The sequence below is a fragment of the Budorcas taxicolor genome, chromosome 22, assembly GCF_023091745.1.
Source record: "Budorcas taxicolor isolate Tak-1 chromosome 22, Takin1.1, whole genome shotgun sequence".
In the NCBI taxonomy this organism is placed as follows: domain Eukaryota; kingdom Metazoa; phylum Chordata; class Mammalia; order Artiodactyla; family Bovidae; genus Budorcas; species Budorcas taxicolor.
The window spans coordinates 50,157,369-50,173,902 of record NC_068931.1 but is presented as its reverse complement, the minus strand read 5'-3'; the positions used below and the strand labels follow the sequence as shown (position 1 = coordinate 50,173,902).

The 16,534-nt window shown below is 42.1% G+C and overlaps 1 protein-coding gene across 1 annotated transcript in view; it reads left to right on the top strand.

Moving 5' to 3' along the window:
* MYO5B (myosin VB) overlaps nucleotides 1-16,534 on the top strand; it is a 200,145-nt gene that overhangs the window by 11,022 nt on the left and 172,589 nt on the right. The window contains 2 exon segments of the mRNA XM_052660247.1: nucleotides 5,855-6,026; nucleotides 11,311-11,455. Of these exon segments, the coding sequence (XP_052516207.1) occupies nucleotides 5,855-6,026; nucleotides 11,311-11,455 (317 nt within the window).

The following is a 16,534-nucleotide window of genomic DNA, read 5'->3' as shown; positions in this document are numbered from 1 at the left end:
AGTCCATGGGGTTGGAAAAGGGTTTGATGCGAGTAAACAAACAACAGCAAAGCGGTATAGAATCACAGATCCAGAGTTTAGAGCACTCTGGACCAAGAGAACATTGTCCTACAGTGGAATCTTCTCTATCTGTATTGTCCAGTATGGAGGTTACTAGCTCCTTGTGGCTACTGGGCCTCTGAAGTGTAGCTAGTGTGAGAAATTGAAGTGTTCATTACATTTAGCTTTAATGAATTAAATTTAAATAGCCATCTACTGGTAAGTCCAAGTCTAGGGCTAGGCTGTCTTCCTCTTATCCCTTTCCATTTGCTAGATGGAGACCAACGGGAGAGCCCCATGTATTCCTGATTCCTAGCTCCTGGCCTTGAGAGGAGAAAGTCCAATCTAAGTGGATGACTGAGCTTTAATCTTGGAAAAGGTGTTAAAATTCAGTCTCCTCTTTACCTCCAAAGGCCCAATTATTATGCAGTGAAGTCTTTTCTTGTGCCAAAAGTTAATTGTCTCTGATCATGTCATAAACCCTTTGATTTCTAGTAAAACCATGTTAAATAAGCAGGGTGACAATATACAGCCTTGACGTACTCCTTTTCCTATTTGGAACCAGTCGTGTTGTTCCATGTCCAGTTCTAACTGTTGCTTCCTGACCTGCATACAGATTTCTCAAGAGGCAGGTCAGGTGGTCTGGTATTCCCATCTCTTTGAGAATTGTCCACAGTTTATTGTGATCCACACAGTCAAAGGCTTTGGCATAGTCAAGAAAGCAAAAATAGATGTCTTTCTAGAACTCCCTTGCTTTTTCCATGATCCAGCGGATGTTGGCAATTTGATCTCTGGTTCCTCTGCCTTTTCTAAAACCAGCTTGAACATCAGGAAGTTCACGGTTCGTGTATTGCTGAAGCCTGGCTTGGAGAATTTTGAGCATGACTTTACTAGCATGTGAGATGAGTGCAATTGTGCGGTAGTTTGAGCATTCTTTGGCATTGCCTTTCTTTGGGATTGGAATGAAAACTGACCTTTTCCAGTCCTGTGGCCGCTGCTGAGTTTTCCAAATTTGCTGGCATATTGAGTGCAGCACTTTCACAGCATCATCTTTCAGGATTTGAAATAGCTCAGCTGGAATTCCATCTCCTCCACTAGCTTTGTTCGTAGTGATGCTTTCTAAGGCCCACTTGACTTCACATTCCAGGATGTCTGGCTCTTGGTGAGTGATCACACCATCATGATTATCTGGGTCATGAAGATCTTTTTTTGTACAGTTCTTCCGTGTATTCTTGCCACCTCTTCTTAATATCTTCTGCTTCTGTTAGATCCATACCATTTCTGTCCTTTATCAAGCCCGTCTTTGAATGAAATGTTCCCTTGGTATCTCTAATTTTCTTGAAGAGATCTCTAGTCTTTCCCATTCTGTTGTTTTCCTCTATTTCTTTGCATTGATCGCTGAGGAAGGCTTTCTTATCTCTCCTTGCTATTCTTTGGAACTCTGCATTCAGATGCTTATATCTTTCCTTTTCTCCTTTGCTTTTTGCTTCTCTTCTTTTCACACAGACTGTTTCCAAATAGGAAAAGGAGTACGTCAAGGCTGTATATTGTCACCCTGCTTATTTAACTTATATGTAGAGTACAACATGAGAAACGCTGGGCTGGAAGAAGCACAAGCTGGAATCAAGATTGCCAGGAGAAATATCAATCACCCCAGATATGCAGATGACACCACCCTTATGGCAGAAAGTGAAAAGGAACTAAAAAGCCTCTTGATGAAAGTGAAAGAGGAGAATGAAAAAGTTGGCTTAAAGCTCAACATTCAGAAAATGAGGATCATGGCATCTGGTCCCATCACTTCATGGGAACTAGATGGGGAAACAGTGGAAACAATGTCAGACTTTTATTTTTTGGGGCTCCAAAATCACTGCAGATGTTGACTGCAGCCATGAAATTAAAAGACGCTTACTCCTTGGAAGAAAAGTTATGACCAACCTAGACAGCATATTCAAAAGCAGAGACATTACTTTGCCAACAAAGGTCCGTCTAGTCAAGGCTATGGTTTTTCCAGTGGTCATGTATGGCTGTGAGAGTTGGACTGTGAAGAAAGCTGAGTGCCGAAGAATTAATGCTTTTGAACTGTCGTGTTGGAGAAGACTCTTGAGAGTCCCTTGGACTGCCAGGAGATCCAACCAGTCCGTTCTTGGGAAGGTCTGATGCTAAAGCTGAAACTCCAATACTTTGGCCATCTTATGCGAACAGTTGACTCATTGGAAAACACTCTGATGCTGGGAGGGATTTGTGGCAGGAGGAGAAGGGGACGACCGAGGATGAGATGGCTGGATGGCATCACCGACTCAATGGACATGAGTCTGAGCAAGCTCCCAGTGTTGGTGATGGATAGGGAGGCCTGGTGTGCTACAGTCCATGGGGTCACAAAGAAGAGGACATGACCGAGTGACTGAACTGAACTAGGTTGGTCATAGAGTGACTGAAACACGAACAACAACAACACAGTTCTGTAAAGCAATTATCCTTCAATTAAAAAATAAACTTCTAGGTTCGATGCAGGATACAGGATGCTTGGGGCTGGTGTACTGGGATGACCCAGAGGGATGGTACGGGGAGGGAGATGGGAGGGGGTTTCAGGATGGGAAACACATGTACACCCGTGGCGGGTTCATGTTGATGTATGGCAAAACCAATACAATATTGTAAAAAAGTTATCCTCCAATTAAATAAATAAATTTAAATTAAAAAATAAAAAAGATCTGATGCAAAAAAATAAAATAAATTGAAAAAAAAATCCAATAACAAGAAACTATCCAAAGAAAACCTAACACAGATAACCATTGTTATTTTGTGAGGATATTATTCCAGCTAGACTTCTGTTATTTACTCAGTCGTGTCCAACTCTTTGCAGCCCCATGGACTGTAGCCCGCCAGACTCCTCTGTCCGTGGGATTCCCCAGGCAAGAATACTGGAGTGGGTTGCCATTTCCTTCTCCAGATAGACTTTAATATATAGTTTAAAATCAGTGGAATCCTATTATAGATTTCATTCGATAATGTGCCTTTTGTTAGATGTAGCATAATGCTCTGGCAGCTGCCTGACTGTAAATATAGGTCTGTGTTGTGCTTTACTTTCATATTTATAGCTTCAGGAGTTGATATCTTTGATCATTTATAAGATTGTCTCCTGGTGGCGAGGAAGAATATTTATGAAAAATTCTGATAAAGTGTTGCCAGCTGCCCTCCAGAAAGGTTAAATCAGTCTGAACCCTTTTGTCCACACCCTTCCTGGTTGGGGTCCTGTCAGTTTTTATACCTTTGCTTAGTTGATGGATAATGGCTGTAAATAATCTTTTATTTCCCTCTCTCTCATTAATGGTGAAAAGCTGAATAGTTTTTAACATATTATCCATTAGTAATTCTTCGTGACTTGTATTCTGTGCACAATTTTCTGTTGGAGTATTGGTTTTCTTTTTAACTTCTATCTCTTCGATTATTAAGAATGTCGGTTCCTTAAATAATGCAGAATAACTGTCCCCTTCTCTCAATTTTCGATGCACATGGTGTGTTTTTAAAGCGCTTCCCAGGTGATGCTAGTGGTAGAGAACCTGCCCGCCAGTGCAGGAGCCATAGCAGATGTGGGTTGGGTCCCTGGTTGGGAAGACCCCCTGGAGGCGGGCATGGCAGCCCACTCCAGGATTCTTGCTGGGAGAACCCCACGGACAGAGGAGCCTGGCAGGCTATGGTCCATAGGTTTGCAGAGAGTGGGATATGACTGAAGCGACTTAGCCCAGCCTATGGTGTGTTTTATGATGGTTTTAAAGTTTTAGATTGTAGTCAAATTAATGAATAGTTTCCTTCATTGTTCTGGCTTTTGTATTACCCTTCAAAGGTACTTTCTTTCAAAGCATTTGTGAAGATTTACCCACATTTCTTACTGGTTTTATTTTTCTTTTTGATTTTAATTTTTATTTTTTTCCCATCTAACATCTATTTAATATGGGGAAGAATGGAACCTTGACTCATTTTTTTTCCTAAATGGCTGCAAGTTTACCTCCTACTACTGAAAAATCCCTTTTATCCATTTATTTGCTATTTTAATGTTATGAATAAATTTTACCCATATGTGCTTGCATTTATTTCTGGATCTGGTGTTATGTTTCATTTATCTGCTTCTTTTAACACTATTAGTACTTTAATTTAAGCCAATATCATAGTAGGCTTAATAATGTACCTTAGTATCTGGTAGTGGCAATGGCAATCCACTCCAGTACTCTTGCCTGGAAAATCCCATGGACGGAGGAGCCTGGTAGGCTGCAGTCCATGGGATCGCTAAGAGTCAGACACAACTGAGCGACTTCACTTTCACTTTTCACTTTCATGCATTGGAGAAGGAAATGGCAACCCACTCCAGTGTTCTTGCCTGGAGAATCCCAGGGACGGGGGAGCCTGGTGGGCTGCCATCTATGGGGTCGCACAGAGTCGGACACGACTGAAGCGACTTAGCAGCAGCAGCAGCAGCAGTATAAGTCTCAAAGTAGGGCAGGAGAGAGCACTGATATTCATATTCTTTTAGAAATTAACTCTTATCCCAGTAATTGAGGCTATATCTATAGACTTTCCTGAAAGAGTCATTAAGACTAGTGGTTCTTAACATGTGATTCATAGACCACCTGTATCAGAATTACATGGGGATTTTTAACAATTGATATTCCTGAACCGCACCCAAGAGCTCCTGAAAATAAGCCGTGTTGAGAAAACTCTGTTTACAAGGTCTCAGATTATTTTTAAGAAAACCATAAGAAACTTAACACTCTGATAAAACACGGTAAGCAGCAGCCAAGTTCCTCCTGTTTAAATGTTAAAGAACACTTCCTTTTATTAATTACATCTTTGTATTGATTACATCTTTGTACTGATTACATGTGTACATGTAACCAGTTGAACATCCTGTCCCTAAACGTATTTTGAATTTTTATGTACCAAGTGCTGTGTATAGGCTTCCCTCATAGCTCAGTCGGTAAAGAATCTGCCTTCAATTCAGGAGACCCCAGTTCGATCCCTGGGTCAGAAAGATGCCCTGGAGAAGGAAATGGCAACCCACTCCAGTATTCTTGCCTGGAGAATCCCATGGACAGAGGAGCCTGGTGGGCTACAGTCCATAGGGTCACAAAGAGTCGGACATGCCTGACCGACTAAGCACACACAGTATTGTGTATGCTAAGAGTACAAGGATGGCACCTTGCATTTGAGATTTGACCTTCAACTGTGTAATCACACATACTTGATCACACACACACACACCCATCAAAGTCTTATTATACTTTAGATCAAAGTTTAGTTACTGTCCTAAAATAGCTTGCAGTTAGGTTGGGGAAAAAACATGTGAACAACTCGAATGAAATTCATGGAGAGCACTTGGCTAGCTGCAAGATAATAAACAAAGAGAATGAGTTGGATGACGGGAGAAAGGGTAAAGAAGCACCAGCATTAAATGGGGCAGACCAAAGCAGCTTTCCTGCATAGGAGAAAGACCAGCACTCCTATTGCAATGGAATTGAAGCCTCAGTAAGCATTCTTGCATGGAGAAGCAGAAGAACACCTTATAGAATCTACCTGTGCTTCCTGAATTTCTCACGCCATCCACTTGATATACTGGGATTATGTTTTCTGCAAATTTTCTACCTAGACTGGTCTCTTGTAGCAACACAGGTATTTTTGTTCAACTTGCTTTCTTTAAAACATTTATCTTCATTTATGGTCATAATGGAGTAGTGGGCCTAGCCGACAAGACCAGGCATTGACTACAGGCGAGAAGGTTCATCACTGTGCCTTTTTGTGTCTGTCGCTTGCCTTTCCTTAGGTTCAGGAGTACCCCGTCGATGTCCAAAACAACCAACTGCCCTTCCTGCGGAATCCAGATATCCTGGTGGGAGAAAATGACCTAACTGCCCTTAGCTATCTCCATGAGCCTGCAGTTTTGCATAATTTAAAGGTCCGCTTCCTGGAGTCCAACCATATCTACACTTACTGTGGTAAGTAGGGGGTATCTGTTGGCTGTGTGTGTTTGAAAGTGGTTCCAATCTTTAGACTTTACGTGTTAAACTCCAATGGTTAAGAATCCTACTTTCAGTCTCACTTATATTAATAAGTACCTCTCACTTGAAAGTTTGCAATCAGTGAACGTGGCTTAGTTAGGCTGCCGTACATCTCTTTGGAAGGATTGGTGTTAAAGCTCAACCAGGGAAGATGTGGGCCACACCGTGTGGCTTGCTGGCTCAGGCGCAGCCCTGGAGTCAGTAGGAAGGCAGTGAATCCATCCCAGGGTCCTGGCTCAGGCCTCTGCTCCCTCTGCTGAGTGCGCTGCTGCAAGTGTATGGCAGGCTTGGATCTTTTTTTTAACTTTTTATTTTGTATCAGAGTGTAGATGATTAACAGTGTTGTATTAGTTTCAGGTATACAACAGAGTGGTACATATACATATAAACTGTGAAAGTCATTCAGTTGCGTCTGCCTCTTTGCCACCCCATGGACTGTAGAGTCCATGGAGTCCTTCAGGCCAGAATACTGGAGTGGGTTGCTGTTCCCTTCTCCAGGGGATCTTCCCAACCCAGGGATCGAACCCAGGTCTCCTGCATTGCAGGAAGATTCTTTACCAGCTGAGCCACCAGGGAAGCCCCAGTTATATCAGTTATATGAATGTGAAGTTGCTCAGTCGTGTCTGACTTTTTGGGACCCCATGGACTGTAACCTACCAGGCTCCTTCATCCATGGGATTTTCAGGCAAGAATACTGGAGTGCGTTGCCATTTCCTTCTCCAGGGGATCTTCCTGACCCAGGGATTGAACCCAGATCTCCCACATTGCAGGCAGATGCTTTACTGTCTGAGCCACCAGGGAAGCCCCAATTATATCAGTTATACATATACCTGTATCTATTCTTTTCAATTTCTTTTCCCATTTAGTTATGTAATATTGAACAGAATTACCTGTGTTATATATACAGTAGGTCCTTGTTGGTTATCCATTTTGATTATAGTGTGTGTATATGTTGATCCCAAACTCCCTAACTACCTACACTAGCCTTACCCCCTGGTAACCTTAAGTTTGTTCTCTATTTCACCAACAAGTTCATTTGTATACTTTTTTCCAGATTCTTTTCATAAGCAATATCATATTTGTCTTTGTCTGACCTACTTCACTTACTATGACAATTTCTAGGTCCATCCATGTTGCTGCAAATATCGTTATTTCATTCTTTTTAATGGCTGCATAATATTCCATCATAACACGAATATTCCATTGTTTAATGTACCATAGTTTATCCATTCACCTGTTGTAGACCATGTTAGTTACTTCTGAGTTTGGCAATTATGAATATAACTGTTACAAACATCCATGTACAAGTTTTTGTGTGAATGTTTTCTGTTTCTTTGGATAAATACCAATGAGTATGATTATTTGATTATATGATAAGATTATGTTTAGTTTCATAAGAAACTTCCAAAGTGGCTGTGCCCTTTTGCATTGCCACCAGTGGTGAAATAAGAGTTTCCTTTGCTCCTTATCCTCGCCACATTTGGTGTTATCAGTGTTCCGGATTTTGGCTGTGCTAATAGGGGTGTGGTATTATCTCTCTGGTGTCTTAATTGGCATTTCCCCAGTGACTTATGGTTCGGAGCATCTTCTTTCCCTGCTTGTTTCCCATCTCTATATCTTCTTTGGTGAGGTGTTTGTTTAGGTCTTTTGCCCATTTTTTAATCAGATGGTTCATTTCCTTATTATTAGATTTTACGAGTTCTTTGTATATTTAGAATTCCCTGGACTGGATAGTCCGTGGGGTCGCAGAGTAGGACAGGACTGAGTGACTTTCACTTTCACTTTTTTCACTTGTATGTTTTGGGTAGCAGTCCTCTATCAGATGTGTCTATAGTTTATCTTCTCATCCTCTTGACTGTGCTTCTTCTCAAACAACCAAAGGGAGCACAGTGGCAGAGCTCTCCTGTCTCGGCAGCGACCCTTTCCATTCCTGCCTTCTCTTCCCCAAAGGACTGGAAACGTTCACGTTTTTTATACATGTCCATAGTTCCCTTGAGATCCAGAATGTTCTTTATGTGAAAGAAAAAAGCATGCATTTGTCTTATCTTCAGCATTGAATTTTTTTTTAACTCTTCACATTCTCAAATATCAGTTTACCTTGTCCTTCTATAAAAGATCTGAAGGGTTAAAGGACTTGATAACTCTTCATTCAATGTGTATTTATTGAGTCCATCTTTGCATTGTGTCCTTTTGGGAACACAGGATGGAAAAAGTAGAGAGATGAAAGATAATACATGGTATAATATGATGTGAGATAATAAAAAAAAATAGCTGACACTCAGTGCTTACTATGCACGATGCTGGTCTGAATTGCTCTCTATGAATCATTTTACCCTCAGGATAACCAGGGGAATGCAATTATCATCCCCATTTTGCAGTCCATGAAGCTAAGACGCTCGGAAGTTAAGGAATTGGCAAAGTCACACACAATAATTGAGCCAAGATTTGACATTAAGATGTGTAGTCATATTTCCCATTCACAAATTGTTTGTATTTTAGTTAAGACATCCCATATACAAATGAGAAATTTAACAGTCCCTTTTAAAGATTTTAGTTTTGAGATTTTTTTTTTAAGCCTAACACCTCTTGACAGGGTTCAGTATCATCTTTTTCTGATCCTATAGCACTTTAAAATCACTGCAGCCATGAAATTAAAAGATGCTTACTCCTTGGAAAAAAAGTTATGACCAACCTAGATAGTATATTCAAAAGCAGAGACATTACTTTGCCGACTAAGGTCTGTCTAGTCAAGGCTATGGTTTTTCCAGTGGTCATGTATGGATGTGAGAGTTGGACTGTGAAGAAGGCTGAGTGCCGAAGAATTGATGCTTTTGAACTGTGGTGTTGGAGAAGACTCTTGAGAGTCCCTTGGATTGCAAGGAGATCCAACCAGTCCATTCTGAAGGAGATCAACGCTGGGATTTCTTTGGAAGGAATGATGCTAAAGCTGAAGCTCCAGTACTTTGGCCACCTCATGCGAAGAGTTGACTCATTGGAAAAGACTTTGATGCTGGGAGGGATTGGGGGCAGGAGGAGAAGGGGACGACCGAGGATGAGATGGCTGGATGGCATCACGGACTCGATGGACGTGAGTTTGAGTGAACTCCGGGAGATGGTGATGGACAGGGAGGCCTGGCATGCTGCGATTCATGGGGTTGCAAAGAGTCGGACATGACTGAGCGACTGAACTGAACTGAACTGATAGCAGTTAGTACATGTCTATTTTATGAATTCAGTTTGTTGAGCGTTTGTGTGTCTGCATGTGTTTGTGTGTACGCCCACGCATCTGTGCTTGTTTCATGCTCCAGGGTGTTTGAAGAGAGTCCTGACCTGTCCTTCCTTCCTCCATTAGAGCCTAGCAGAGTGCTTGATAAACACAGATACATCTTGATTTAGTAGAGTGATTGGTTAAGACTCATCCTGTTCATCTTCTCTTCTTTAGTTTTCATGTAAGTGAACAGGGACCTTTAAAACTCATGTCAATATACTGCCCAAGACAATCTACAACCCCTATCAAATTACTAATGGCATTTTTCACAGAACTAGAACAAAAAATCTTAAAATTTGTATGAAGTCACAAAAGACCCAGAATAGCCAAGGCAATCTTAAGAAAGAAAAATGGAGCTGGAGGAATCAGTCTTTCTGATTTCAGACTATACTACAAAGCTTCAGTCATCAAAACAGTATGGAACTAGCACAAAAATAGAAATATGGATCAATGGAATAGGACACAAAGCCCACAAATAAACTCATGCACCTATGGTCAATTAATCTATGACAAAGGAGACAAGACTACACAATATGGAAAAGCAGTCTCTTCAACAAGGAGTGCCGGAAGAACTGGGAAAGCTACATGTAAAAAAGCAAAAATTAGATTATTCTTTAACACCACACACACAGAAATAAGCTTAAAATGGATTAAAGACCTAAATGTGAGACCAGACATAAAACTCCTAGAGGAAAACATAGGCAGAACACTCTCAGATGTAAATCACAGCTCTTTTTCAATTCATCTCCCAGAATAATGGAAATAAAAACAAAAATAAACAAATGGGACCTACTTAAACTGAAAAAGCTTTTGCATACCAAAGGAAACAGTAAACAAAACAAAAGACAACCCAAAGATTAGGAGAAAATATTTGCCAGTGATGTGACTGACAGGGATTAGTGTCTAAAATTTACAAACAGTTTTTGTTGCTTACCAGCATCAAAACAAACAACCCAGTCAACAAATGAAAAGACCTAAATAGACTTTTCTCTAAAGAAGACATACAGATGGCCAAGAAGCACATGAAAAGATGTTCAACAGCACTAATTATTAGCGAAATGCAAATCAAAACTGTAATGAGATACCACCTCACACCAGCCGGCATGGCGATCATGACAAAAACCCCAAACAATAAATGCTGGAGAGGGTGTGGAGAGAAGGAAACTCTCCTACACTGTCGGTGGGAACGTAAATGGGTACAGCCGCTATGGAGAATAGATGGAGGTTCTTTTTAAGGAACTAAAAACAGAGCTACCATATAACCCTGCAATCCCACTCCTGGGCTTATATCCAGAGGAAAATATGATCGGAAAGGATACATGCATCCCAGTGTCCTTTGCAGCACTGTTTACAGTATTTACGACATGGAAGCAACCTAAATGTCCGTCAACAGAGGAAGGAATAAAGAAGAGGTGGTAAGTATATACAACGAAATATTACTCATCCATTTAAAAGAATGAAGTAATGCCATTTGCAGCGACATGAACGGACCTAGAGATGGTCATACTGAGTGAAGAAAGTCAGAGGAGGAGAAATAGCATATGACATCCCTTATATGTGGAGTTTGAAAAGAAATGATACAAATGAACTTTCAAACCAGAAAGGACTCACAGACTTGGAGAATGAATTTATGGCTCTCAGGATGAAGAATGCAGGGAAGGGATATTTGGGATCAACATGTGCACACTGCTATGTCTTAAATGGATAACCAACAAGGACCTACTGTGTAGCACATGGAACTTCGCTCAATGTTATGTGGCAGCCTGGTTGGGAGGGGAAGTTGGGGGAGAATGAACACATATATATGCATGGCCGAGTCCCTTTGCTGTTCACATGAAACTATCACAACATTGTTAATCAGCTATACTCCGATACAAAATAAAGTTTTTAAAGCAAAGCTCATGTCAGGAGGCTGTCATGCTATCAGAGTCTGACCACACTGTCTATTCACAGGTATTGTGCTTGTTGCCATTAATCCTTACGATCAGTTGCCAATCTACGGTCAAGATGTCATCTACGCCTACAGTGGCCAGAACATGGGGGATATGGACCCTCACATCTTTGCTGTGGCAGAGGAAGCCTACAAGCAGATGGCCAGGTAAGAATAACCTTAGCCCAGAAGTCCTCCTGGGTCATCAGAGGGTGGAAAGGGGAGTGTCCACCTTCTTGGGCTGCTTTTTCTCAGTGGTGATTCTGGGTTTGAAGTGTTTTGGAAACCAAATCAACCTCAGGTTCTTTTCTTAACCACATTTCCTCAAGTCTTCAGCGTATTCTTATGAACCTGAGCCTAGGCTTGGAGAGCAGTGGCTTCTTAGACGCTGATGAGCAGCACAGTTAATGCCTTGTGTCTTGTTTCTCCTTGACTTCCTTTTGGCCGTCTCGCCTCTTCTCCAGGTATGATGAATCCATTTTATACCATCACCATTCATTTTACAGATCTCACTGAAGGCTCTGTTTTGAAAGAACCAAGACTCTGACGACTTCTTAAAATGCCAGGGATTTGGGGCAGAAATAGAAGCTTCAAATTAGCAGTCATGCGTAGTGGTTTCAGATTTTTAGCCTGAAAGTGGTGTTCTGTTTAGGCACTTAAGCGGATCTCATTTTGCTCTTCTTTTTCTAACTCAGAGAGATAGGTACAGGTTTGTTTCATCAGAAAGTAGGCTAGGTGAGCGTATTAGTCAGGGTTCGAGTGTGTGTGTGTGTGTGTGTGTGTGTGTGTAAAGAGAGAGGTTTTTATTTTAAGAAATTGGCTCGTGTAGCTGTTGGTGGTTGGCATGTCCAAAATCTGCAGGATTAGTCTGGCAGATTGGAGATCCAGGGAAAAGATGATACACGATTTTGAGTCTGAAGGCAGTCTGCTGGCAGAATTCCCTTTGGTGGGGATGTCAGAGTTTTTTCTCTTATGACCTTGAACTGATTGGATGAGGCCTACCCACATTATGAAGAGTGATCTACTTTTCTCAGTGTCTACTGACGTAAATGTTAATTTCATCTCAAAAGAAAAAACAAAAACAAAACATCTTTATAGCAGTATCCAGACTAGTGTTTGGCCAAATGTCTGGAAACTGTGACCTAGCCAAGCTGACACAAACTTGACCACCACGCTGCTGTTCTTGAACTGTCAAGGTATAGCATAGGGAAAGAGAGTTTTACCGACGTTTTGGTGGAAATGCATTTTCCAGTTACCAGGAAAGTGCTGGATCCTTTCAGCTCAGTTTTTCTTGTCCCCTCTAGAGAACATCTTACAGCGCTAGCAGGAAAAGCAGGAGTGCTTTGTGGGGAGCAGGGCTGTGTAGAGAGGGGCAGGCGAGAATCCCATTTTAAGATGGTCTGTGCTGCCATGGATGTCAGAGTACAGTTTTCAGCCCAGTGAAACTTTCCATGAGGAAAAGCTGTTCTGTAAGCTTCCTTCCTAGTTTATAATGTGGATCGGTACATAAGAGATCTGCTTCCTCATAGAAACACAATGACCATATTCAATATAAGCAGTGATCAGAGAACAGAACAATATAATAAGTAGAATTATCTACAGCTGTTTCATTTCTGGAGCTAAAATGGTCATGACCTTTGACCCCTCTAATGTCATAAAAAGGCCACATACTAAGTTCTGGGCGTGAGCAGGAGTCACTTCGCTTGATAAGCCATCGAGGCACACTCTGCAGACTGAAGTGTGGCTCAGGGTCGTGTCACGTGCGGGGAAGAGTGAGGGGTGGTGTGACGCAGTGTGTGGCCCCACTCAAGTGTGTGCACAGTGGAGGGGACCTGGGGTCTGGACAGGCTTTGGTGTCTTGGGAGAAGCACTTATGCCAAGTGCTCATTTGCTTCACGTGAAGAAGACTATCCTCACTCGTTACAGATGGTTTCCTGTGCTTCTAAAGTGGAAGGTGACTGTGGCCTGGTTCTGACAACTCCTACCATGCTATGGGTTCCGCCAGCTCCCTGAGACTTGTCCTCTCGTGGATGTCCTTGATATTGGTTTTCATCCCATTTTGCTCTCCTAGCTAGTTGCACTTAGATGTATCAGAAGTTGGTTTTTCTTTTTTAATTTTTAACTGGAGGATGATTACATGGTTTCTGCCATACAGCTTTTCTTTATCAGACTTCTTGAGGCTCCCCTACAGCTTTGAGAACCCTCTGGCCTCCAGCTTATAGATCCTCTTGACTGAATGCCTCCATTCTTCCTTTCTGCACTGAAGCTGTCCACACGGTTATTCTGTTCTTAGGTTATTTCACTTGTTTGGGTCCTTGTTCATGCCCATTAGTGGGAAGGGACAGGGGTGGGCATCCAAGGTGGTGGTGATATGATCTTGCTGAGTGGAGTGCATTTGATGATTAAGGGGTTTGGATGTTAAAGTTGGACAAAAAATTGCTTCATTAAGGGTTTTCTTTAAGGTCTTAAGGTTTATAATCGTTCTAGCCACCGAGTCCCAGGGTGTAGAAAATAATGCTGCTGAAATTCTTGTGCAATTTTTGCTCATGAACGTGCATAAGAAGTATAAGGCCAGCACATGTGGCTCAGGGGAGAGAGCTATTTTTGAATAAATTCCATTGTCAGCAGCTCAGGGTTTCTGCTATTGATTTGAGGGGCATATTAGAAGCCCCAGCAGAATCTTTGCAGGGAAAGAGGGAGACTCACTGGTCTGATGCAGGGATGGTTTTTGCTGTATTTTTGTTCTGGGCCTTCACTGTCAACTTTGAATACTAAACACACTCGTTTTACAATTCATCTGCCAACTGTGTGGTGTGCTTCCTGACTCATCAGTAAGTTGCTGAAGTGATTGTTATGTGGATCAAGTCACCGTGGTCTAACACAGTGTGCTTTGAATCTGAGCCTCCACAACAGCTGGGTGATTAAGGGTACAAGAAGCTAACATTAACAACTCCCAGCCCGCGGTGAGGGTGACTCAGTTGGCCTTGGACTCAGCAATTCTTTCTCTTGATTCACTGTGGACTGGATTTTCCTTCTTGACGTGGTTCACTCTGGGTCTCTCCAACTCGCGATGCTTTGAGCATCTGAGGGAAGTCTGTCAAAGCTCGAAGGGATAAATCCAGACCTTCGTCCCCATCCCGAGAGTTCCTGCAGAGTCTTGTGCTGAAAAGGATGAGGAGACACAATAATAAGATGATTGGTTCACCATCCCTGTCCTTGTTGACCTCAGACTAGGCTTGAGAGTACAAGGAGACTCCCAGTGAATAAAAAGGCGCAAGTAGCATGAAACATCAAACTCATGCATTCTGCCTTCTGTGTAAGAACCTGTAGTTCCCCGTGAGAAGTGGACTGACCATTATTTTATTTCTGCTCCTGCCTTGTTCATAACCCCAAATGCCCTTTCTCTCACTTTTGCCTCCCCTGATTCTAGCCTCAGCTCCTGGATTAAATCGTATCAGCAAACCTTTGTAAAGTATCAGTGATTTGACAGGCTCCTTCCTAAGTGGAAACTAAGAAATGTGAGACCTCTCCCACTTCTTGAGGTGCCCACAGTCTTTTTGGAGAGAGAGGACACAGTAGACCAAAAAGCCTGTAACTGCAGGAAGTGTAAACCGAAGTCACGCTCAGGGTCTTTTGAGTTGAATTTGGGGATGTTCGTCACATCTGGTCCAAGAAACTGTAGCCTTGAAGCTGGGTCTTGATGAATTGGTCGGATATGTAGGGTGAGATGCAGACCTCTAGGTGGGTGGAATAGAGTGATCATTCCCCCGACAGTGCAGCATCAAAAAGCACAAAACTATAAAACCAGAGCACATAGTCACAAAGCCGTAGCCACGTGCGCTTCACACCCCTTAGGACGCTTGTAGTCGAAGGCTTCCCAGGTGTTGGCAAGGATGTGGAGACGTTAGAATCCTGATACACGGCTAGTGGGAATGTAAGATGGTGCAGCTGCTTTGCAAAATAGTCTGGCAGTTCTTCAAAAGTTTGACAGTGTTATCACATGACTCAGCCATTCTGTTCTTAGATATGAAAATACATTCTAAGAGAAATGAAAACATATTCACACAGAAACTTACCCAGAGACATTCATATTTAATAGAATGTTTCCATAGAATTGTTCACAGTAGCCGAAAGGTAGAAGGAAAAAAACCTAAAAAATCCATCAACCAACCAATCGGTAAATAAACTATGGTTATATCCATACAGTGGAATATGGCACATAGAAAGGAACAAGATATGGTACTTGGTGCCACAGGGATGAACCTTGAAAACGTGCTCAGTGAAAGAAGCCAGACATGAAAGAACAGGGTGTGTGAGTCCACTTATATGACGTGTCCAGAATGGACAAATATATAGAGAGAGGTGGATTAGTGTTTGCCCAGACCTGGAGGTTTGCGGGGGAATGGGAAGTGATTGCTGCTCAGTATTTTTTTTGGTTTTGTTCTTAGTGGTGGTGGGGGCTGGTGATGAAAATTTTCTGTAATTGATTGCGTGGATGGATGCACAGCTCCACAAATGCACTGAAACCCATTGAATTGTGTACTTTAAATGGGTGAATGTGTGTTCTGTGAATTATATCTCAAAAAAGCTATTATTCACAAAAGGCATGGTCAGGGGACAGTGCCCAGGAAAGCTTAGCCTATGTGATAAGCGGGTCTGGGGTTGGTGTGGACTATACAGTTAGAGGCAGTGTGACCGGACTGGGGAGGAACCTGAAAGCTGGGGTGAACTTTGGCAGAAAAGTGTGTTCTGCTAACAGAGGGTACAGAGATGGTCAGTTGAGTTTAGGAAACCCTGGATTAAAAGTGAAACATCTGCCTTCAAGGCAGGGGCTTTCAGAGCAGCTATGTTGATGTGCTTTCTGAGTCTCCAAGATGGAGATGCTTTTTGCTGGGTTTGCAAATCGTATTTAGACACAAAACTGTTTTCAAAGATTATCTCAAGGACTCTTTGGGAAATGCTGGCTTCAAGCAATGGAGACATTCTAGAGCTTGTTAGATAAAGAGATAATATGACACCAGGAATATTCAAAGAGCGATGTTTCTCTTATGGCCCCTATTTCAAAATCTCTTCCTTCTCTCCCTGTTCTGATACCATTTCCAAGGATGAGAACCCCTGCTTGTGAGGAGCTTAGATTCTTGCAGAAATGCCTTGCCTATTTAAATGACCTCTGTGTAATGAACGGCAGTAGATGGTGAAGCTGGAATTCAGACCCAGTCTGTGTGCCCCGAAGCCCTTTGTACCAGT